At 28.3% G+C, this 25,763-nt stretch overlaps 2 protein-coding genes and 4 pseudogenes across 5 annotated transcripts; 3 read left to right on the top strand and 3 right to left on the bottom strand.

The window, feature by feature from the left end:
- Positions 1-475: 475 nt before the first annotated feature.
- Positions 476-3,237, bottom strand: LOC149893023 (uncharacterized; annotated as a pseudogene).
- A 7,507-nt stretch (positions 3,238-10,744) lies between these two features.
- On the top strand, positions 10,745-12,461 carry LOC149893022 (uncharacterized; annotated as a pseudogene). The gene is made up of 3 exons (XR_016454176.1): positions 10,745-11,722; positions 11,976-12,256; positions 12,379-12,461. The product of XR_016454176.1 is annotated as an uncharacterized LOC149893022 (transcript).
- A 604-nt stretch (positions 12,462-13,065) lies between these two features.
- Positions 13,066-13,778, top strand: LOC149893021 (uncharacterized; annotated as a pseudogene). Its single transcript, XR_016454178.1, has 2 exons — positions 13,066-13,213; positions 13,375-13,778. The product of XR_016454178.1 is annotated as an uncharacterized LOC149893021 (transcript).
- Positions 13,779-15,640: 1,862 nt separating this feature from the next.
- Positions 15,641-18,340, bottom strand: LOC149893020 (uncharacterized). Its single transcript, XM_090076801.1, has one exon. The coding sequence runs from the start codon at positions 17,472-17,474 to the stop codon at positions 16,302-16,304; it is 1,173 nt and encodes a 390-aa protein (XP_089932927.1). The 5' UTR covers positions 17,475-18,340; the 3' UTR covers positions 15,641-16,301.
- Positions 18,341-18,922: 582 nt separating this feature from the next.
- LOC149893019 (uncharacterized) lies at positions 18,923-22,760 on the bottom strand. 2 transcript variants are annotated; one of them, XM_090077543.1, is made up of 2 exons: positions 22,519-22,760; positions 18,923-19,860 (listed from the first exon to the last, which is right to left on the bottom strand). In XM_090077543.1, the coding sequence occupies exon 2, from the start codon at positions 19,781-19,783 to the stop codon at positions 19,088-19,090; it is 696 nt and encodes a 231-aa protein (XP_089933669.1). In that variant the 5' UTR covers positions 19,784-19,860; positions 22,519-22,760; the 3' UTR covers positions 18,923-19,087. The 2 variants fall into 2 exon arrangements, with proteins under 2 accessions (XP_089933669.1, XP_089933601.1); XM_090077475.1 differs by lacking the exon at positions 22,519-22,760 and adding an exon at positions 22,104-22,501.
- Positions 22,761-24,554: 1,794 nt separating this feature from the next.
- Positions 24,555-25,522, top strand: LOC149893018 (uncharacterized; annotated as a pseudogene).
- The last annotated feature ends 241 nt before the right edge of the window (positions 25,523-25,763 follow it).

The raw sequence follows: 25,763 nt of genomic DNA, 5'->3' as shown, positions 1-25,763 counted from the left end.
GTTTTTTTAAATCTACAAATTAGCCGGTTGACAGATAAACAATAAGTAAAACAGTTTTAGCAAATTTGGACTTAAGATTTATTTAGTTTAAATTTAAAATGAACATGTTCTTAAACATCAATTAGAAAATGATTGCTTAACTTAATAAAAAGCATTAATCAATAAATAAACTTGCTTAAACTTAATAAGGATGCCTTAACTTGTAAAAAAATATGTTTTCAGGAGATGAGTTGCACCACCTTGTCCAAAGGCAAGAAAAAAAAAACGTTTACATGTTAGTAACAAATAAAAGGAAATTTTTTTTTAAATGCAAATAAAAACCAAACATAAAACTAGGTTTAATATTTTAAATAAGAACCTATTATGTGTAAATCAGGATAATTAAAGTCAATGTAATAATCTGACCTACTGTTTTAAAAGATTTGCATAGAATATAATATTTATGTTAAAAAAAAAAAAAGAATTCAGTGAACTATATAAAAGACTTTTTTAAGCAATAAGAACAAAAATTCATAACAACATAATCAAATTACACATTGTTTTTATACTTTTATTGGTTCATTTTTATAGCGAAGGTTTTTTTCTAGGATTATCTTTTGACAATATCTTTGCTTCTTTTATTTTTAAGTTTTGTAGTCTTTTCAATTTACGCATTTCTTTTTCCGTTTCATTTTGAGCTTTTTTTTTGTACCTGCTTTAATTGTGACTCATATGCTTCCTTAGAAGTAAGCACAAAAAACTTGTCTGCATACTTAGCTTTTTTGGTTTTTGTAAAATTTGCATCTAAATATGGCAAAATATCATTATCTCCATCTCCTGGATAAGATGAATTTTTAAAAGGGAAATTTGGGGCAAAAGATCGAGTTTTTACAAAATCAGAAGTTAAAGGAGTTGAAACTGTAAAATCAATTTCATACTGATCAATAGGCTGTTCAATTTCAGAGTCTGACATCATCCTAAAGCTGTCTTCAAACTTACTAGTAAATGCAGCTTTATTACTTGCAGCTTTTAGTTTTACAGTTTTCATACTTAGTTCCACTAAACCACCACTTCTATGTTCTGGAATTTCTACTACGGTTATTGGTTCAGCTAAATAGTCATGATCATTTGCTATAGCAAATCTTGGGTTGGTAATTATATGTTGTTCCAACTCAATATCTGGTAAAAGTATTTTTGTGCTGTCTGTTATTTGATTAATCTGCTCAACTGTTGTTGTATTATCAATTGTTTTAATTTGATCAAAGAGATTAGTCACTAACCTGTCTTCAGAATACACATAGTTTGGCAAGTAAGCTTCAGCTGGAATAATTGAAGGATTATATGGAAAGATTCCACATGATTTAAAGCCAGATTCAATATTGGCTTTTGTCATACTTTTATTCCAGGCCTTGGTTAAAAGTCCTGTGAAATTGGCCTTGTTTATTATAACCCCAGGGTGATCAAATCCTGGGCTGCTTTATTATATGAAACTTTGAATGGCTTAAATACAGTTCGATCGCAAGGTTGAAGCCAATTGCTTGTATGAGCAGGTAATTCAACAATTTCAATTTGGTTTTGTATGGCCATATCTATTAACTCCACGAAATTGTGGGAATCATGGCCATCCAAAATTAAAACTTGTGGACGTTGTGGTCCAATGTTTTTTAAAAATGTAAGCTCAAACCATAGTTTTGCAATCCCTTGTTTAGTCCAACCAGATTCACTTGGACTCCAGTTGGTTCCTTCAGGGGCATCTAGAACTTGAAAACTTTGAAGGGATTTTACTGTTTTCCCTTTTGGAATCACATGAGGTGGTAAGGCTCTTCCTGCTGCATTCACACAAACAAAGTAATCATTTCTCGATTTCCACTGGTTCTCATATGTAAATATTTAGTACCTTTTGCAGCAACAATTTTGTGTGCCTTAAAGTCTAGCTGCAGCCCTGTCTCATCCATGTTCCATATTACTTCAGGCTGACAGTCTTTAATGACTTCTTTAAGTGCGGTGAAATAATTTGCCACCTTTATCGGATTCATACATTGATGACGAACTGATGCTGTTGATTCTGGTTGTCGAAGAGTTACTTTTTTGTAATGGCAGTTGTTTAGTAGTCTCCACCATTTATTAGATGGTTTTCCATTCTTAAAAGAATATCCATATTTTCTGGCAAGCTTGCCAGCATATACCATGAATTGCTCTTTACCAAAACCAATGCCCATCCTAGCTCTGTTGTCTGCAAAATCAAGTAACTTTTTTTCAAGATCAAGTGGCATTAAACTTTTTCTTCCTGCTTTTGCACCAATCTCAATTTTTCCTTTTATCCTGCTCTGCAAAGTTGCTCGGGGTACTTTAAAAAATTTAGCAGCAGCTCTAACAGACATTTTAGGTGAAGTAATAACACTGTTTATAGCTTCAAGTAACACTTCCTCTTTATATTTCAAATATTTACCTCGAGTTGGAAGACATTGTTTCTTATTATGAAATTTTTTTTATTATCAGCCATTCTAAAATGAACACTTTATATTATAAATTATCAAAATTTTCAATTAAAGATTATTTTCTCATATAATTTCATTTATCAGCAATAATCTACATGAAACAATATATATTCAATTATTTAGACTTTTGTTTATTTTTAAGTCTTCGTCCTCATATTTGAAAAATATTACATAAATATTTAACTAAATAAGTCCATATATTTAAGATTGATAACTTTTAGGATATAAATATAACATAAAGTAGTTATATTAAAAGAACAAAATCTAATAATATAAATATCTTACAAGTATGAGTAACTTTTAGACACTCGTGAACCTAATTTCGGTCTTGGCCGGAATAAGGTATAAAACCTGGCCGGATTTAGGTCTTTCTACCAGGTGCATTTAATTCAGAAATACAATCTATAGAAATGACTCAGCATAATTATAAAACTAAAATTGTCTTTTTAAGAAATATATTTATAGTTTAAAATAATTGCCATTTCGTTAAGTAATAAATATTTAATGTTTATAAGCTTCAAACTGGATGCTTACGTAATCTTTTAAATCTAAGCTAGTACTTTTTTGAGATAAGTATTTGTTATTATAATACTTCTATTATAAACACCCGCCAACTAAAATAATGTTGGTTTTTTATTGGCTGAGTTCATACCAGTCTCAAAAAATTCGGATTTACAAACATAAAGCAGAAACCAAGACAGAAATATTAAATTTAAAATGTGGCTGAAATTTGGTCACTTTACCCAATCCGACGTGCGAAATAAAAGTTAAAAATGCACGTTTTTGCCCGAATTAGAAATTCACATTTCGGATCGAAGTTAGACATCTAGTATATATAATATATCATTGGGTTTTTTTAAATTATCAAAATGGCTACATTCACTCTTCGTCAACTTTTAACACATACATTTTCAGAGCAGGTGAAATAATCAGAAACTGAAGTAAAATGTAGTCTCTTCAATATGATCAAACATTCAGTTTCTAGAGAGTTTGAGTATCTTTTAGAGGATGAAGATAATTCTATTAAAGTCTTAGCACAGGAGGAACGTGATAACATATATATTATTTGCAAAGTCGGTGGTGATGTTCAGAGTGACCAATCTGAGTTTCAGAATGCAGAAACTATGAAGAGAGTTGTGGATGAAGACACTGTGAATATTTAAGTGTTTGTACTGTTGGAGAGTCGAAGTAGAAAAAAGTTACTATGGAAAAATTGTAATCCAAATAGTCCAGATGCAACCCATCATCTTATGTTTTGTTTTTCCAAAAAGACTGCTAGTTTTATTAAAGAGAAGTTTGAACATTTACAAAATAAAATTTTGTCTTTAGAGAATATTAAGTTTACACTTTATGAAAATACTTTTGTTATAAATTCAAGTTTGTCAACTATTTATACCACAATGAATGATGGTAAAACACTTAATGCTGTAGTATCAAAAATGCTTTTAAAGAATGTAGCATCTCAGTGCTGTCATGTATGCCAAGTAAGTCCTAAGGAGTTTAATTTGGAAATCATTTGGAATAAAGATAAAAATGTAGAAAAGAATATATTGAAATTTGGAATTTGTAGTCTTCATTTGTGGTTATGCAGCATGGAGTGGGTTTTTTTAATATTGCTTGCAAACTTCCAGCAGTGAAACAAGGAAGAAAAATTCCAGCAAAAAATAGCCAAGAATTTATTGAAAACAAAAAAAACTCCAGCACTTGTTCAAAATACAATTAAAAATAAGGGTATCTTTTGTCAGGAAGGGAAATGTTACATCAACACTGGAAATGTTGCATAAAAATTCTTTAATAATCTATCTGTGACTGGAAGAATTTTAAATTTAAATACCACTATGATCAAATTATTTGGTCTCATTTCTGATGATCAGTTTTTAAAAACCATTCCAATGTCACAGTCTTTGCATAGAATGGTCGTTCATGGTGTTTCTTTTATTAAATATTTTAAGTATTCAATAGGTTCTTTGTCTGAGAGTGCCATTGAAGCCAGGAACAAAGCCAACAAAATTGCACGAGTATGTCATGCATGTTTAACTTCTTTTGTTGAAAATACTAGTTTTAATACTAAATTTTGTTGAAAATCTACTTGCAGAGATGTATTTTCATACATCTCTGCAAGAAGATTAAGCTGATAACTGTTCTATGCTCAAAAAAAAAACAACAACTAATTGTTAGAAAAGTTGAAACATAAGAATCCCAAACTTTTATGTTTGAGGAAAAATTGCATCAATTGGCCTCAAATTGACTTAATTTTGCCATATTTTTGTTTTCCTCAAAGATGTGTTTAAAGTCCTATTTCTACTTAGTGATGCATAGTGCAGTTCTTTAAGGCTTGTTGTAAATATTAAATGTTGCTCCACATAAGGACTGCTGAGACATGTTTAGAATGAAAATTTTAATTATATTTCAATTATATACATTTATTACAGTGAATACAGTTTTTTCTTGGATGTATAATTATTAGAATTAGAATTTGATAGATAATTTCTATGATAAATAGTGTTTATCTTAAACTATACTATTTATTACAATAACAAAACTATTTAAAATTTTAATGTTTGTTGTTAAATAATTTTAGGAAGTCAAAGAGTAATGGTTCATATAAGGAAAAGAAATCAAGGAAGGATTATTAAACTATGCAGCTATAATTGATAAAAAACTTTTAAAAAACGGCTATTCTCATAGCCACATATTGTTAAAAACCTATTTTAGCATCAGAACCTTTATTCTGCATTTGAGGGGAATGGAACCTCTGGAGTATTTATTTTACTTTTATTTATAATAAAATACTTGTTATTTACTTTTTTATTTAACATGAAAATATAATTTGGAGACTAAAAATGCCTGTAACCCATAAAAAAGATAAACTGATATATCAGACTTAGAGTTTCAAATATAAAAAACTATCGGTTTTATATCTTTTTAATCAAAAATCGAATTAGTCCGGATAAACCAACTAAAAAACCGGAATGAAACCGGTTTTAAAAAAGACCGGAGTTTTTTTTATAAATATATGTATAAACAAACAATATCTCATAATTAATGCTTTGTTAAAAAAATTACTTCAAAATGTTAAACAGTTCTCTAGTTATAAGGCTATTTCCTTTTTTTCTATCAGCGCGACGCATAGTGCACTGGTGAAAAATTAAATTTTTAATAAGGTTTGCTTCGACCATAAATTGTTCGAACTATCCTTGAACGGAGTTAAATACTCTGACAAAGAATTATTTTCTATTTTTTATTATGTTGCAGACATAGAATTTATGCTGTAAATGGTTCGTCCCTTTAAAAGTTCTACTTTTCTTTCTACTTAACTTATTCTAATGTGGCACAGGACGCCATATAATGAAAACCACACTTAGTAATAAAAACTAAGTTTTAGACTAAGTTTTTACATTCTAATAAGGGGAAATCAAAACTTTTGTTTTGCTCGTCAAATTAATCTGAAATGAGCTATAAAGTTGAAAGATTTTTTATTCTAAAATAAGAAACAGCAAACGTCTCAGACATAAAGTTATGCCAAAATATGTGAAAAGAAAGTATTTCTGACGTAATTTTTGTCGGCAGAAAATGTCTTAGACATGAAGTTATATCAAAGTAAGTGGACAGAAAAATGTTTCTGACATAATTTATGTCGGAAGAAAATGTCTCATACATAAAATTATGTCAAAGTAAGTGGATAGAAAAATGTTTCTGACATATTTTATGTCGATTTAAAATGTCTAAAAATGTCTCTGGATAAAACATTAAACTCTGGATAAAACATTAAACTTAGTTGGAAAGTTTACATTTAAAATAATGATTTGACCAGTTACTTATTTCCTCTGTTAAGGAACTTGTAGATTTCAACTTCATCTGTACCTTTGCTGTAGGAGGAAGGTTGGGTACAAACTTTTATTTTGTTAATAACCAAAAGTTATTTAGTGAAATTCGTAACTCTTCTAAAACATATGGTTTTTTTGCTTTTGTAATTCAATGTAATAATATGAATTGAGTTAAATTGTTTTGGGTATTTTTACTTGTTTGGGTATTTCTACGGGTATTTTACGGATATTCTACGGGTATCAAGTATCGGGTATTAAAAAAAATCGGGTATTAACCAATTTAAAAAAAAAGAGTACTTTATAACTTTCGGATAATTACCCGATATATTTAATTCGGGTAGTACCTGAAATAACTACCCGGATCCGAGTTTGGGTCCCGGGTCACTAGTTGGTGCCTTCTTGAATATCATAAATTACTGCATTATCAATACTTTTCATTGAAGCAAAAGAGACATTGAACCGAGTTTCATTTTTAAAAGCTTCATTAAATTTTTCTCTAGGTAACTTTTTGCATTTCTTTAAATGATTCTTTTTTGATTCTTTAACTTCTTTTTCATCAAGTTTTTCCAACTTTCATCTGCAATCTTCTTTTGACGCTCATCATGAGTATGAGGCATATTAAACAACAAAAGAAAAAAGTTGTAAAAAATAGATCTTTAAAAAAAAGTAAAAATAGAAAAAATTAAAAATTACTTACGAAATGATAATGCGGTATGTAAAGTATACAGGGTTGGCTTTGTAAAAGACAAAACAAACTTTAAAAAAAGCTTTATATGTTCTGCAAACCATCAAAATTTAATTACCATTAAGCAACTGCTTTATATGATTTTATTCAAAGGATGTTGGTAACGGTTAACAAAAAAAAAAAAGTCAATCAAATTTACCAAATTGATAAAATGAATTTTTTTAGAAACAAGTTAGTACCTCTTCAAGCGTCAAACAACAGATGTTTTCTATCAGCTTATGATGTTATCAGGAACGAAGAGAGAAAAAAAAATAGCCAAACTGGTTTTAAATCTTTCTTGATCTTAGAACATCTTCTGCTAAAAGAGCAGGTTAAAAAGTGGCGACATAAATCATGAAAATGCAGGTTCTAACCATAAAATTACATTTTTTATATGCAGAATGGCCAAATTCACTATTCTAAGCTTTTATTAAAAGTTTACATTATCACTTGATGAAAGTTTGCTCATACCAAGTCTTTTATGTAAACCTTTAATGTAGGTACCACTGATCTCAAAATATAACTGGATAGCGTATTCAATTACCTTTTTCAACAAAAATTGAAGCCAAAATTGGCCTCCCAAGATGGCGGCGATCGGAGCTCTTAGCGGTGATCTATGTACATTTTATAAGGCTTTTTACAGAAATATTAAAGAAAATAAATAGAGTTTTGAAAGAAAAACTAGACTATGAAATAAAGTTTTAACGACTTTAACGAAATGAAATGATTTTCAAAAAAAAATCAGATGATTAAAGTAATTATTTTGATACTAAGGTACAAAATATTCGATATACTTTACGATTAAATAATATTTATGCATAATCTATGTACCTTTTAGTTCTTAGTTACCCAATGCAGTGTGCTAGAAGGTTGATAACATGACTGTATGGTAAGCGGCAGTGGTGTCTACTTACAATTTTGACAAATTTTATATTTTCAATTTTTGTAGCAAGATACCAGATATGTACATGCTGCATGAACTATTAGCTGAGTGCTGTGAGTACACACAACTCAGGGGTTCCTTCTAGGATTGTTTAATACATATATGTAATTAATGGATATAGTATTTAATAAAAATATTAAGTACAAAATATTATTTTCTAATATATGTTATTCTACTTATATATATTCTTTGTAATATTTCAGCTCTCAATAATTGAGTCAATTGTTTTTAACTTGTTATTCAAAACAAATCATTAAGGGAATGTTTTGACGACATATATTTTGTATGTTATCAAACATTATCAACATTATGTATCTTATCGAAAAATTTTTGATACGTAAATTTACAATAAACTATCTGCACTAAATGTTGGAATGCATTAGTACTTTCTTATCATTTCAAACAAACCAGTTTTTTAAAATTCAAAGACAGAGGAGGTTTAATTAAACCAACTAAAAGTGTTGCTATCATATGCAAAGAAACTGAAAGATGTTTCCAAAGGTTGCTTGCCTCAATAAATGGCCACCTTCCAAATGAAATAGGAATTCAAAATGGCATTTCTAGTGCTGTTTTGAATTCAGTTGATTGCTCAAAAATATTTAATGAACAAACTTCTCATATGTTTGACTCAGCTATAACTGATAACCATTTATTTGCACTGATTAAACTTATTTCAAAAAACTATGCAAAAATATATCTTTATCACCTGGGTAAAATATATATATATATATATATATATATATATATATATATATATATATATATATATATATATATATATATATATATATATATATATGTATATAATAACTCTAGAAGGAACCTCTGAGTTGTGTGTAATCACAGAGCTCAGCTAATAGTTCATGCAGCATTTATAATTTTTTTAGTGCCTATTTGATGAACTAATGCCTAAAAAACATTTTATCTTAAAAATAAAATCAGCTGCCTACCATGCTGTTGTGTTATTAACCTTCTAGCACACAGCATTGGGTAGTTAAGAACTAAAAGGTATATAAATTATATAACAAATGCTAACTATTTGAAACTTGAGATTTCTGCATAAGCAAACTAATACTTTTTCTTTACTTTTATTAAACAAACTTAATTTAAGCAAATTAAAATTAAAATTTGTACTTAGTTTTATTGAGAATTTTTATTTTATTATATTTATTCTAAAAAACGAAAAACAGAAAGTTAATATAGAGCAACTTTTTGTAAGAATATGTTTTGTTAAATAAAAAAATATTTATATTTGAAATTTATGTAAATATGTAATATTCCGTTATTTTTATGAAAAAAATCTTATGTTAAACAAAAAAACTAGATTTTTATTAGAAGATTACATATTTATCAATATTTGAGCTTAAGATATAAAACTTGATTATCATCAGTTTTTTAATTTTCATATCACCATTCCTTAATTCCGCCGCCATCTTGGGAGGCCAAACCTGGCTTCAAAAAATTTTTTGGTATACGCTATCCAGTTATATTTTGAGATCAGTGGTAGGTACGTGCGTATCTGGGTTTTTACGGCACCGATTTTAAAGACAAAAACTGTGACCTTTTTTTTCACAGCGTGCTCGAAGTCGGTGTGGTAATGATGTATATATTTGTCTTTTTTTTTAGAATTTTATATCAGTTTAGACTATTAAAAAAAGTAGAATGTTTTATGTTGAATAAATTATGGTTTTTTTTACGTGCAATAAATTTTTCAGTTTTTTTTATTGCTATTTAAAATTGTGTTCCTGTTCTGGCACTGCATTAATATTGAAGACATGTTGGTACATATTTAAAGTTTTACAGGCAACTGTATAGATCTATTTTCTATGTCCCTGCCAAATTTCATCAAAAAATATTTATGTCCACATACCCGAAAACGCTGAGGCTTTTAATGTATTTAAAGATCACCTCCATAAATATATATATATATATATATATATATATATATATATATATATATATATATATATATATATATATATATATATATATATATATATATATATATAATTATTTTAAATATTGCAAAAAAACGCGATATTTTTTTATGCATGTTTTATAAAATTTTATCATAAATTTTACTATTACGTTTTAATCATTAAAAATACTTTGTTTTTTTAATTCGAAACTTTTTTAGTTACGTTTTTTAATCGTTTTGCACGTTTCACTATGCAAAATCATGCGCAAATTAACAATGATACTATTACAAAGCTGCCGTTAGCCGAACGCGAGTTTTATACAAAAGTTGCATTTTTCTTAAGCAATGCTTCATAAAAATAATGTTACTTAAATGAGCATAACTTTTTTTGTAATGATTTTTTTTTCATAAAGTTTTCACCATTTCATTACAAATTCAGAGCTCTTTCGAACCATATATAAAACTTGAATAAATAAATGGTTTGAAATTTTTACACACGTACCTAATTTATGGTATCACACGGTGATTCAATACTTATTAAAACTTGGGATTTTATTATGCGCATGCGTTAGCTGCAAATATATAAATATCATTATTTTAATTAAAAGTGTTAAGCTTTCATTTTACTGTGCTCACTAGTTTGCCCGTTTGCTTATGTTTTTTTGTTGTTGTTAAGCTTGATCTTGTAAATAAAGCAAAACCGATCACAAATGAACTTGATTGAGTATTGTAATTATTAGAATTTGAAGTAGTAAAGTTGCTTTGTTGGGATCAACAAAGCTTTGTTTTTAGCGAAATTAACACATTTTATTCATTTACATTTTAGAAGAACTGAAATTTTTGTAAGATTTTGGTAAGTTAAAAACAATACTCCTTCTTTTTATCTTTTCAAAAAAAAAAATCCCTATTACCAGTCATTTTTTTATAAGAAAGTATAGTGTTTTTGAATAGGGAAAGTTTCACGAAAAAAACTCCGTAAAATATGGCGAGTAATCACCAACAAAAACTTTCCAGATCATGTAGAATATGTGGAAACCTTTTAGGAAAAGACAGTTTAAAAACTGACAGTAAAATAGATCGAATTTATAAAGCTTTAGGAATAAATGTATCAGAAGATTCTGACTGTAGTCATCCAGAGAAAATGTGCATGAAGTGTTATACTTCTCTTAGAAACATCGAAAATAGAGGCAGTAAAGTTTTCAAAGCTCCAAAAATTTGGGTAAAATGTCCAACAGTTGAATGCAAATGTATTTTTGGTATTCCTGGTCCAAAACCTCTATCTAATGTTGGGCAACCAGGAAAGGGTAAAAAATTGACAAAATTTCATATAAAATCATTTCTTGATTCATTGCCTATACAAGAAGATAAAAAAATTTTAACAGAACTAAACCATGAACTAAATCCACATACAGTTTTATGCATTTGTAAGATTTGTGGGGAAGTTATGAATCAGCCTGTCATGCTAAAGAACTGTCAACAATCATTCTATAGCTTGTGCATTTTATCAAATGTTAAAGATAAATTAGAAAATCAAATTGTCCATTATGTAAAACTAACTTTTTGAAAGACAAAAATTTTGAAAATCATGGCTGCAGAAAAACTTTTAAAACAAACTTTTTGAAAGACAAAAATTTTGAAAATCATGGCTGCAGAAAAATATCAAATAGCACCATAGATGAAAACGACCAATTAGTTAGTATAAACAGTTTTTACCAAATCACTGACACAAGTGAAATCCCACGAGAAGCCAATGATGCTGTTTTACATATCATTAAAAAAAAGTTGAATCAGTCCAGAACATCTACAATAGATTTTTCATCAGGTGGGCCTAGGGTAAGAAATATGTTTTTACTTTATAGCAAGTTAAATAGTGTTTACTTTTCTATTATGCTAGATATAATTATAATTATTAGAATTGTAGTAGTATTTAAACTTTATTACATCATTTTAATGCAATCTATATTTTAAGCAAGAGTAAACTAGTTTGATTTAGTTTTTTTAATATTAAATATAACTTATAAAAAAAATATATATATAAAATATTATTTTATTTTCTATTTGAAGTAAAGTTTTGTTTAATTTACAGCCACTTTGTTTTGTTTTTGCTCCCAAAGCTAATAAAGATAGCGCAAACTGTAGTAACAGCACTCTAAGAAAAGGAATTATATAATTCAACCATACAGCTGGTAGTTCTAAGGACTCTAAAATCTGTCAAACAGCTGTAATGTTAAAGTCATATGATAATGATGAAGCAAATAAAATTTTAAATAAAGCCAATATTGGAAGAGTGGATTTAAATGCAGAAGAAATGTTTGCTTTAAAAGCTGATATGGATATTCCTTGGAATAAATTGAAAACTATGGCTGGGTAAATATAAATATGGAACTTAAAATACTTTTTGTAATTTTGTTTTTTATTTGAGGACTTGTAGTTCATTTTTACAATTTTTTATAATTGCAAAACTTATTGCTTGTATATTATTATTCTAGGTGGTTAAATTCGAAAAATATTAAAACTGCTCGAAACAACATACAAAGAGTTGTTGCAAAGGAATGGGCTGGAAATGATTTAGTTGCTTTAGATGGACCATTTACATTTCAAAGTGAGAATGATAATGATGTTGTTGAAATTAAACTAGCTCCTTGGGCATATATCAATGACCAACCTCAAAATATAGAAAACCTACTAAATCTTATGGAAAAGTAATAACTCATTAATTTGAGATATTTTTAATAAACACTTAAATTTATAAATTACTAGAAAAATAAAAGTTAATCTTTATACTAATTTGTATAAAATAAGTATGTATATATATATATATATATATATATATATATATATATATATATATATATATATATATATATATATATATATATATATATATATATATATATATTGATATATATATATATATATATATATATATATATATATATATATATATATATATATATATCTGTGTGTGTGTGTGTGTGTGTGTGTGTGTGTGTGTGTGTGTATATAAAATAACCTGTTTTATTATATATAATAAAAAAGTGTATTGCATAAAATAATATATTTAAAGCTCAATGCTAACAATGCCTTGATTTATGAATTGATTTGAATTTTTTTGATATTTTTATTTATAGCATCAACTATTGCTTGAGTTATGCAATTCGATTCCAAAGCTAGTTGTAGACCTTGGATTTGTAGATACTGGTGTTCACTTACAATCTATTGATGTGAGCCAGAAATTTAAAAAGTTATTTTCATATTATTCTAAGTGTCATAATATTATGAATAGTTCACACTATTTCAAAGATAATGATATTCAGGAGCTTGGTAAATATATAACTAACTTTTTCGATTTTACTCTTGTAAATATTTCTCTTGATTGTAAATTATAATACCTAAACTACCTCTTGTTACTTTTACAGTATGATATTATTGAGTATTATTTTTCTTTATGTATTGTATAACGAAAAATCTCGTCAATTTTTTAGATTTAGCAATCAAAAAACTCATGAAATTTTATTGATTTACATGGCCAGATGCTTCTGTAACACCTAAAATGCATTTACTTGAAAACCATGTATATCAGTTTATTGAAAAATGGAGATTAGGAATTGGTGTGTATGGTGAACAAGGTGATGAAAGTTTACACGCCGAATTCAACTATCTTAATAGATTATTCTGGCATATGAAGGTTTGTAGTCGGCTAGAAAGCACTGTTAAAGAACATTTTTTAAGAAATCATCCTAAAGCAAAAGATATAAAGCCAATTGTAAAAAAAAGAAAAATGAGTTTATAAAATTTTACATATATTTTTGTAAAAGAATTTTAAAATTAGTTGAAAATTTGTTATAAATTTTAAAAGTTTAAAAGAAAAACAAAATCCTAATTTAAATTTCATTTTCAAATTGACCTTATTGATTTTAACCCTTAAGCATAAATAAGCTAACCTTACATTTTTTTTAGTCAAAAAAATAAAATAATTTTTGCTCAACGTTATATAAATTATCTCGATTTAAAAAAATGACTGGTGAAAATGATTAACATAAAATTTTTCCTTAAAGTATCGAGAATAAGAATATGTTTTAGTTTTTATCCAAAAAATTTTCAGTCGCAAGATATTCTTTAAATAATTGAGGGGATGCTGTTTTTTTTTCACCTAAAAACTTAATTATTTTAAACAAAAAAATCTCTTACTTTACGACTTATTATTATTATTTTTTTAAATTTAATAAAGAGGTTATCAATTATATAATTTAAAAACTTTTTATTTTTTTGATTGCGAAGACTAAATAGACATTTAGAAAGGAAATCAATCACTAAAGTTTTAAGTTTTTACGGAAAAACTGCTCCGCCATTTTTTTAAATTTTTTATATGGTGTAATTTAATGCGCATGCTCACAATAACATCCTACGCTTAAATCACCGTGATCACGGAAGGGCAAACAGAAAAAGCTGAATGTGGAAGATGTAGAACAGATCTAAAGTTTTTAAAACATTCCCCAATGTTTTTAAGCAGACCTAAGTAGGGTGTGTTTCTGAATAAAGGTTTACCTTTTTCTAAGCCTTGATGACGAAGATAGAAAATACATAACACGTTTTTTAGAAAAATACGAATCCTTCCGTGACAAATTTGAAATAAAAACTTTTCTCTAATGGACCATATAAGTAATATCTTTCTGAAATTCTCCAAAGTTTTATATTTTGACTCGATCAAGGTTTTATGGCTCAAAACAAAGTTTAAAAATATGAAAAACTTTTATTATGGTGATAAAATGTCCGTGACAAGAATTCCTGTGGTTCCGTGACAAAAAAATTTAACTTCCTTTTTTTTAGTTCTTTTTAGAGCTTTTTACTGTTTGAGTTTGTTTGATGTTTGTTTTATGAATTTTCTTCGTTTTGTTTTTCTTATTTAACTTTAGAACTAAATAATATAATGTGGAAAAGCGTCATTCACACAGACAGGAGGAATATTTATGTTGGTTAAAGAAAAAAGAAGAATATTTAAAAAAATGAAGAATATTTTAAAAAGGAAAGAGAGCGAAAGAAGGAGTTCCTTTTGGTTTTTGTTTGTTCTTCATCATCGACAATCCATAATTAAATTTATCTAGAGGTCTTAAATTGGTTCTGTACATTTTCTTTACACGTTCATTAATACATACTTGATTTCTTGGAATATGAATAATCTTCTCTTTTAGTTGGAAACAGCCTAAGAAAATGGAATATCAAATCAAGTACTTGGTCGTTCAGCAGAAAAAATTAAAACGAGCTATGCCAAAGTAAAGTCCACTACAAGTTAATGTGTATTTCTAAACCACAATACTTTTGAGTCAAGAAAAAGTTAAAACTTATAACTTCTTTTGTTTCCCCTCCACCCCTACCTCCACCCCTACCCCCACCCCCCACCCCCACACAATACTCTTTAGCTTCATATTTATAGCATTAAAATTGGCAACTTAAAATTTCAACTTCTTTAATGGTTTTTAAAAAAACCCGGTTCAGAAAATATTTTGCTAAATGTATAATAAATGGATAATAATCTTAAAATTTTCATAAAATCATGAAATAAAGAAATTTCTGAATTGAAACGTCTAAATAAAACGTCGCAAACTTAAAGAGGAGATAATTTGTTTTAATTCTTTTTGGGAAAAGATGTTTCAAGTAGACCCCAATGTTTACAGATCCTAAACGAATGTAAATTTAGGGGGTGAGATTTTTGACATTTTAAAAATCTTAATATAATTACAGTACAGAAACGTTTCACAGTGGTCCAAATGGTGGACAAAATGAAAAAATCTATATTTCTGGACTAAAATTTTTTTATGATTTTTTGAAACTACAATAAAATTCGACTTAAATGGAAAAGACTAGAGGTGATTATCATGCCTGGTTAAGAAATGACAACCTTTCAAAGTTTTAAAAAACATGTTAAAAAAACGTTCACACCGCAGAGTTAGATTTTTCACATACATTTTCTAATTTTAATTATATGCAGCAGATTTATAAACAAAAATTTAAAAAAATATTTCATTTCTCACGAAATTGAATGAACAAAATAAAAGTATTAACTCCTTTTTTTTTTTTTAACGTTATTAATAAAAAAATTTCATTTCTTTTAAAAAAATTTAATGCAAAAGTCAGTTTCTGCAAAAAAAAATCTCTTAAATTTTGTATACTTCCTCAAATATCTCAAAAACCGGAAATTTGGTAATACTAAACCATATATTATTTAGAAACTTCATACTGTTGCCATTGTTTTGGTATGCCACATATATTTACCAAACACCCGGTTTTTAAGTTATTTGTGGTTATAAAAACTATGTTTAATTGTTTCTTTAAGCATAATGCACAAGTTATTTTATCTAAACTTTTAAAAAGACTAAAAAAATAGCAAACGCTCAAGTTTAATTTTTTTATTTTACATAAACAAAGTATTAACAATGTCATTTTCATGTACTTTGAAACATGTTTTTTTACTATGCCCTATCTCACTACACAATTTGCATTGTAATCGACCTTTGTTCCTTTGCTCGGTAACTAAAGGGTCAGAGCCCACCCAGAGTCTTTTAAAACAATCTTCCAAGTTCTGCAACTGATTTGTTTTTCTTGATAGTTTTTCTCTAAATATTCTAAGTTGTTTGTTGTTGGCCTCCATGCCTTCCTCGCTCCATGATTTAAGTCCTGTATCATTATTTAACTCAATAAGCTCCCAAGTATGTCCTAATAACTTATGAATAGTCGGTGTCAAACTAACCCAGGGCATTTCTTGTCGAAGAAGAATGTTTGTCTCCTTACATATATCTCTATATTTTTTTATGTTAATTTTCTGACTAGATGACATAGCACGAATAATATTAGACAACAAGAAACCGTACTGCTCTGCTAACATTCTGGCATGTTTATTTGAAATGTAGTCAGTAATCAGTTTTCTATTTTTCTCATTATAAAGAAGATTTCTAGCAACGTTGCCAGTTGTAGTACTACCCCCTTGACCTGATGAATCTGCAAAATCCCACTTGATACCTGTTTTTTTTCCAATTAACTCCTGTATATTTTTTTTCTCTATTTCAAGGAAGTGCGTAGTACTGGCTGTCTTAGACTCTGTCCATGCGTGAACTCCTGCAGATAAATGAACCACAACTTTCATAAAGTGGTCAAATCCACGGAGTAATGCATGGAGTACTTGTACAGACCTTACGTTAGATCCAGCTATTGGACTTGCTGTTTGTCCATGGCGAACATCATAATCCTTTGACTTTTTAGTTAAAGAGCCGTCTTCTTGAACTAAATCCAAAAATATCTGCTCCATGGTTTCGATGTCTCTATTTATAACGAATCCCTGTTCAATTGTACATATATCTTCACATTGTTCCTTAGATAAATCACAAAGATCACAGTAAGCACCTCCAAGGCCCTGAAATATATTTGATGCTTTTCTGTCAAAACTGTCTGCAACAATGTTTACTTTAATATTCAAATATTGTCCGTTGAAGATAATAATGAAACCTTCCTCCTTCATTGTTTTTATATCCGCATTAAAAACGGTTAAAGATTGTGCATTCTCACGTGATTCTTTTCCCATTTGAAGCATAAGAGGCCTCTGTGAAAAATCTGAGTTTGGAGATATTTGTTCCCATATTAAGTTGTTTCCATCTGCATTAGAGTTTAAAAGTAAAAGTAAAAAACTTCTTGTTCTGTATAGAGAACCATATTGAACGGAGAAATTACCAGAAACAAAGTAATATACTTTTACTAAATTGTTTTTATCGTGTTCAGTGTTTAATGTTTGTTCTTATTCTGAATTGAATAATTTTATTTTAAAAAGCTTTAACCCATTTGGCGACGAAAATGTGGTTAAACAGTTTTTTTTGTTAATTGTTATATATGGCTTTTAATGTTAATTTTTGAGGGTTTTAATTCAATATAAACTATTGCTAGAATTCGTAAATAGGAAGTTTTAATTCAGTGATGAATGTCATTACCTAATTCCTGTGTTTAATGCAAGCTATAGCTTGCATGAATAGTTGTAGTTATAACTACGCAACATAAATAAAATACTATACAATATTTTTATTTTGTAAATACAAATCATTTTTTATGGTTTACAAAATTACATAATTAAAAAGTTTGATTCGGCGTAAAAATTTAGGCTGCATACACAGTAATCGCAGGGGTTGGAAAATGGTTTTCGCCGCTCCTTTATGAAAAATACAAGCAAGTAAAGGAAGGAGGTAGTGCTGTTAGGAAATTTAAAAACTAGAAAGAAGGATTTTTTTTTTTTTTTTTTTAACACCCATAAAAAAGTGACGCCCTGGGCGGATCAGCACCCCATTTTTTGCACGATTGCTACCCTGATGTTAACACATAGGCCGCAACTTTATAATATAAATCTGAGGCAATTTTGACCTGCCTTCAAATAGTTATATAAATTTGTCCGCAAAACAGCCCAAACGGACCACTGTGCGTTTAATGTTCAACGTCGTTTCGTCATTAGTTACTAGGCTTTGAAAGAGCGCGTTTTTTAAATGCACGCGGCCATTGGAGAAAGATCTCTTAAGCGAGTTGAAACATGTTTTTCCTTTTGGAATTTAATTATTAGTTTAGATTTGGAATTTAATTATTAGTTTAGATTTGGAATTTAATTATTAGTTTAGATTTGGAATTTAATTATTAGTTTAGATTTGGAATTTAATTATTAGTTTAGATTTGGAATTTGATTATTAGTTTAGATATATTACATAAAGTATCATATTAAGGTAAATAATCATCGTTAAGATCATCTTATAATTGAAGTAAGTATATAAAATAGTTATATATACATTTTTATTAGATAAAATAGAAGGGATTTAAATTTTAATTATATATTTAATTCTTAATAACAATTATAGAATCAACTTTTAAAATATTTTTTTTTAAAGTTATTGATGATACTTAAGGGTTTAAAAAAACTACTGTTCCACTAACAACTTCAGGAAAAATACTTCACGATGAGTTAATGGAAATAATTTCAAAGAATCAATAAGTTAGTACCTCCGTAAGTTTTTAAACTCAAATCATCATAATTAAGCATACAGTTGTAGTACAAGATTTTTACGTTATAAGACCATTTCTTTAAACAGGCCATCAAAAAAAGTTCTAATTTAATGTTAAAGTTATGAAATAAAAATTTAAAATACTCAAAGAGTTCAAAGCAAAGATGCCAGCTTAATTTGATAACAAACCATGGTTCACATGGTAGTAAAATGCAGCAACGCAAATTGGGAATGTGATTATTTCAGCTAATAGCATCCATGCTCTTAACTTTACTGTTTGAATCATTGTTTGAAATTCATTAGTATCGTTCACATGTGGAAAGGGGCGGTTGGGTATTGAAACTTGTAAAAATCTGCAAAGTGGTTCCCAACCTTCACATATATTATATTCAAGTAGTTTATGGGCTGGTACAATATCCTTGACTTCTTTCTGATAACTTTTATAAAAGTCTATTTCTTCGCCTCGATTGAATGATTTCACAAATTGCCCATGTGCATTAGACTCATTTTGAAAATAGAACTTTGCTAATAAAAACGTATCTAAAAACTTGAACTTGAAAATTTTAAGAGGAAACGTCTTGTGCATGCTGCACAAACTGCAAACTGTATCTTTCACCGATTGACGCCATTCCAATGGATCTCGGGTGCTTAAAATCACTTTAGCATTTGGGTAGGCTCGTAATGCTTGTTTGTAATGGAAGCAAAATGGGGAATCAACCCCGGCTAGAAATCCGTTCTCTAAGAAAAATTGTTTAAATTCTCCATCAGTTGCTTTTCCACTGTAGATTCTCTCCCACTCCTTCTCATAGTGATTTATATAACACATATGCGTGACCTTTCCTCGTAAAAGAATTCGCAAAGCGACCATTAATGAAAGAGTTCCAGTGCGAGGCAATGTTGCACCAATAACAATAAATTCTGGCTGCTTAGCAGGCAATTGTTTGTCTATAATCAAAATAAGTTTTTACATTTAAAAATTAAAAAGTTTTAAACCTTTTTAGTAATTGACCCAAATTAAATCAACAACAAATTAATTGCTTGCATCAACTTTTTAGTAATTGACCCAAATTAAATCAACAACAAATTAATTGCTTGCATCAACTTTTTAGTAATTGACCCAAATTAAATCAACAACAAATTAATTGCTTGCATCAACTTTTTATTTTAGTTGTTTTAAGAAAATATTTTAATGCATAATTAGTCCAAAAGCTTTCTATAATAAGTTAAGTCCAGCTTTCAGTTTTTCTGAGTCTGAATTTTTATTTATTTTCTTATATCAAAAGTACTCGTGTTATACTGCATCTGGTTAAATATGAGCCCAATCTTAAATATTTTTTTGAAATATTTTGCTGGTTAACAGGTTATGCAACAATATTTCAATATCGAAGTTTTTTAAAAATTAACAGAAGGTTATGCAACAATATTTCAATATCGAAGTTTTTTAAAAATTAACAGAAGGTTATGCAACAATATTTCAATATTGAAGTTTTTTAAAAATTAACAGAAGGTTATGCAACAATATTTCAATATCGAAGTTTTTTAAAAATTAACAGAAGGTTATGCAACAATTTACTGTAAGTAAGGAATAAAAACGGAAGAAGTTTCAAATGTTTTTTTCTGTTTAATTTTTTTTACTGATAAATTTTTACCTTTAAATCTACAAGATAAAAGAGAGTGAGAGAGTGAGTGAGAAATTGAGAGAGAGTGATAAACTGAGAGAATGAGGAAGGGAGAGAGTGAAAAACTGAGAGAATGTAAGAGAACCTTAGCGAGTGAGGAAGGGAGAGTGGGAGTGTGAGAGTGTGTGAGAGAAAGAAACTGAGAGAATGCATTACTCAATTGTTTCTTTCTTTTTTATTTTAGACATTTAACTTTATTTCGCAACGTGTTTAATTAGTATTTTTAACATTCCGATACAAGTTTCATTCAACGCAACTTTTAAAATTATTTAGAAGTATAACAAAGCCCTTTTCAAACATGTTTTAGGACCAATGCCGTATTTACCTATTTGCTAAATAAGCTACAGTTTCAGGTCTCACAATCTGCTGACATTTAAACAAATTTTTCTTAAGTTTAATTTCTTTTTTCTTTTTTTTTTTCTTTTTGATTTTTTTTTCATAATAGAATTTCACAAAAATACTCTTAAATGAACTTTTAAAATCTTTTAATGAAAAGCAAGGTTTGCTCTTCGGAAATCAAAAGATAATGGAACTATTTCTGGGTCTTTGGAATTTTTCACACCTGTTCCACCGTCTTTTAAGCCCTTACTGTAAAACTTTAACTTCAGTATTTAAGTTGATAGAAAATATACAAAGTATTTCACGAGGAAGGGACAAATAGCTATTTGGCAATCTATTATTCTGCAAAATGCCAATAAAATATATTGATTGCAAAATGCTTTTTACGGGACCAAATTCTTAGTAAAAACATACTTTGTAGAAAGTTGTTTCAATTTATTTTAAATATCCACTCAAAAGGTCTATTAGAAGCAATGAACTCAAAAGGTCATTTAGAAGCACTCAAAAGGTCTATTAGAAGTGTGAGGAGGGGAGATGAAGAAAATTGTAAAAATTATCCTTAAGTTTTCACCCGACTCAAGCTTATAACATTCGAACGAAGAAAAGAATGAGTCAACCAAAATACCTGGTGGATACACATGTTCAATGAGTGAGTCACATCATTAATGTTTAAAACTGTTAGAAATACAATGATATTAATTTAATTAGTTCTCGAAAGTTCTGTAACCTTTCTGAGACAAAGACTAATAAAAAGAAAACTTGTAAAAACCTGTCATACAAATAAATGATTGAGCGAAAAAGAAGAAAAGTTAAAAATAACAACTAAAGACGTATACATGGAGACTAATTCAACCTGTCATGATAAATAAATGATGAATGAGTAAGGCAACGATAAACAGCCAAAAACTATAAAAAGAAGGGAGAGAAGAATACAAAAACGAGGAGGACGAGAAGGAGGAGGAGAAGATTTTGACAGTCCTGCCTCACTTTCTATCACTCTCTATATCTGCGCTACCATTACACTTACATAGAACCAACCACTTTTGTCACATTTAATCATCACATCTTTAAAATAAAGTATTAAAATAATATAAAATAAAAATAAATAAATAAATAAAAATCCACCGCCCTCACAGAACCAATGAACTTACCTTATACCAATAAACTTACCTTCTTCAAATATTTGGAGCGTTTTGCTGTTCATTTTTTTGTTTGCGTTTATACAAGGCACAATTATTTTACAAAGTTATGCTCGCTATAATCAAATTTACAAACGTCAGTAAATGTTATTGCTTAACCCGGTTTAAGGGTTAAGCAATAACATTTACTGATGATACAAATTAAATGATTATTACTAATTAAATGATGAACCCCAATCTTATAAAACGTTTTGTTTTTTAAGAAAAGAGTTTTTAAAACCTTCTCAGAAAGTGTACTGTGTGCTATAAAATCTAATCTATTGATTACATTTTATGACACGCATAAGTACACTTTCTTAGTATGTTTCAAAGATGTCTGAAAAGAAGTCTTGTTTTTTCGCGAATGAAGCTAAGCTGCAAAAACATAAAAAATCAATCAAATATACCCCCAGTCGAACTTAACTACATATTGGTGACCACGTTTTGCGTAATTTAAATCGTTAGTTTAAAACCATGGTGTTTTTAAAGCCCACGCAACAGAAACTGCTTTTGCGATATTGTAAACTGCTTTTGCGATATTGTAGATCGAAGTCAAGCTTCCAACCTAGCTGTTAACGAAAAAGATTGTTTTGGGATAAATAATATGAGGTGCTTTGGCACTTTTTATCACTAATTCTACATTTTTCTCTGACTAACAGCAATATTTTGACACGTAAATTGTTCTCCACTTTCTATCAGTAGAAAAAAAAATTTTCTCAACATATTTCTGCTCCTTTTAATGTTAATAACATAATTTGGGAGTTCAATAAAGATTAAATAAAGATTAAAGATTAAATAAAGATTAAAGATTAAATAAAGATTAAAGATTAAATAAAGATTAAAGATTAAATAAAGATTAAAGATTAAATAAAGATTAAAGATTAAATAAAGATTAAAGATTAAATAAAGATTAAAGATTAATAAAAGATTAAAGATTAAATAAAGATTAAAGATTAATTAAAGATTAAAGATTAAATAAAGATTAAAGATTAAAAAAGATTAAAGATTAAAAAAGATTTAAGATTTTTATAAAGATTAAAGACTAATTAAAGATTAAAGATTAATTAAAGATTAAAGATTAAATAAAGATTAAAGATTAAATAAAGATTAAAGATTAATAAAAGATTAAAGATTAAATAAAGATTAAAGATTAATTAAAGATTAAAGATTAAATAAAGATTAAAGATTAAAAAAGATTAAAGATTAAAAAAGATTTAAGATTTTTATAAAGATTAAAGACTAATTAAAGATTAAAGATTAATTAAAGATTAAAGATTAAATAAAGATTAAAGATTAAATAAAGATTAAAGATTAAATAAAGATTAAAGATTAATTAAAGATTAAAGATTAAATAAAGGTTAAATAAAAATTAAAGATATTATTAAATAAAGCCATTCTCACAAAAAGTATTGAAGAAAAAAAACTAAAGAGTTATTTAGAAATTTCACAGCAACACTTTATTTGATCAAATAAAAAAAATAATGATTATAATTTAAATGAGCTTGTTACTGTATAGCGTCATTCACAGATCAAAATTAGATCTGGTGTGATTGGGAACCTGTGTATGCGGTAGTTCAACAAAACTTATGTTTTTTAAAGATGATTTTAGTGTTGCATACAAATCAGGGTTGGCATTAAAAAACCCACCCAAAAAAACCCACCCAAAAAAACCCACCCAAAAAAAACCCAAAAAACCCAGTTAAAAAAACCCCAAAAACCCGGTTTTTTTGGGGTTTTTTTAAAATAATATTTTATTTAAAGGATTCTTTTTGCTTGGTTTTTTTTCTGTGATTTATTTATTTCAGAAAAAATTTAAACATAATTATGATTAATTAAAAGATAATTATTGTTGAAAGGAGGATATGGATATGATCAGAATATAGTATTTAATAAGAATCAAAATTTTTAAAAGACATGATTTTTTTGAAATATTTCTGAAAAAAAAATTTTAGTATTTTTTACAATATACTTTCAGTGATCTCAGTGGCTTTCATCAACCATATCAAAGTCAGGCCTGTGTTCTATCTTACAAATTACTCAAGAAACTTTTATTCAAACAGTATTATTATTTGTGTAGCATTAAGTATATTTAACTTGCATATTTCGATGCAATGTGTATTTTTCAGAAAAAAATCTTTATAAAAGAATGAACTGGAAACCAAAGACACGTTGGCAATTTGTCAAGATGGATGGTCTAGTATTCAGAATGACCCAATAATTGCTCACTCATTTTATGATGGAAAAAAGAGTTATCTGTACAGTATAGTTGACTCAGGATCAGAAAAAAAAAACTGCAGAATACTGCTTCAAAATCATCAATGAAGCTATAGTTAGCATAAAAAATATTATAATAAGTTTGTATTTGCTGTCTGCACTGACAATGAAGCTAAAATGAAGAAAATGAAAGAGCTGATCAAGCAAGAGTATCCTGATATGTTAACATATGGCTGTAATGCACACTATATGAATATGCTACAGAAAGACATTTGCAATTCTTTTTCGACAATTCTAAAACAGGTTGTGGAAGTTGAGAAATATTTTAGAAATGTGCATATGGCCCATGGTTTGTTAAAGGAAAAAGATGGGTGCATGCCTCAGCTGCCAAATGAAACACGCTGGAACTCTCAAGTTGCCTACATTGAGACATACCAGAAAAATTATAACTTCTACATTGAGATCTATGGAGAGAAGATGGAAGATTTTCCAGCCAATATTGGAAGAATAATTGAGAATATAGCCATCAAATGTGAGGCAAGTCGTCTTCTTAGTGAAATGAAAAAATTGTGGATTGCCTTAGACAAGATTCAGAGTGATTCTTGTCATCTCTCTGACGCAGTTCATATCTGGTATTCATTGATAAAGGATGAAGAGCTATCCATATACTATAATGCAATAAAGTAGAGATTTCAAGATGCTGTACAACCCTTTCATATTTTGGCCTATATAACTGACCATCGCTATGTAGATGATTACAAAAGCTTCATTGATAATGATAATGAAAACATTGCAGAACAATGGTTAGAGGACAGGAACCCTGATTTCTTGGGTTTTTTATACAAGTTTAACTTGAAGGACAGGGAGGTGTTCCCCAAGCAAATGTTCTCAGAATCACTGAAGGTTATCTCTCCATCAGAATGGTGGAAAATCATTAAAGGAAAGGTTACTAGATCTCAAATCAGGGATAAAGAGGTTTCTGCCAATTTCTGCAGCTTTCTAGCTTCTCTACACTCCTGTCCTGCTAGCTCAGCCTCAATTGAGAGATGGTTTTCAACCTTTGGATTTTTCTGGTCGAAGATCAGGAATCGTCTTGGTGCAGATAAGGCAATGAAACTTGTGAAGATTTACAAACAATTTTACAATAGCTCAGCAGCTGACAGCAGTTCCTGTGATGATATCGAATCTGATCAATAAGTAGGTAAGTAGTAGGAAAAATCGTTTTTAACTTCAGAATAACCATTTAAGTTCTAAAAAAAAATTCTATTTCTATTATTTAAGTGTAATTTATATTTGTTTTATTTTATTCTTGATGATCCCAGAGGAAGTGTTTAACTGGAAATCTGTCAAAAACATCTGAAAAGCTGACAAGAATTGAAAATTATTGTAATAATCAAACAAAGTAAAATTATGTAAGAAGAATTTTATTTACAGTTCT

The sequence above is a fragment of the Hydra viridissima genome, unplaced genomic scaffold (assembly GCF_058129835.1).
Source record: "Hydra viridissima isolate aposymbiotic clone 2 unplaced genomic scaffold, HvirCarnegie_v1 scaffold_1, whole genome shotgun sequence".
In the NCBI taxonomy this organism is placed as follows: Eukaryota; Metazoa; Cnidaria; class Hydrozoa; order Anthoathecata; family Hydridae; genus Hydra; species Hydra viridissima.
This window is presented reverse-complemented; position numbering and strand designations above follow the sequence as displayed.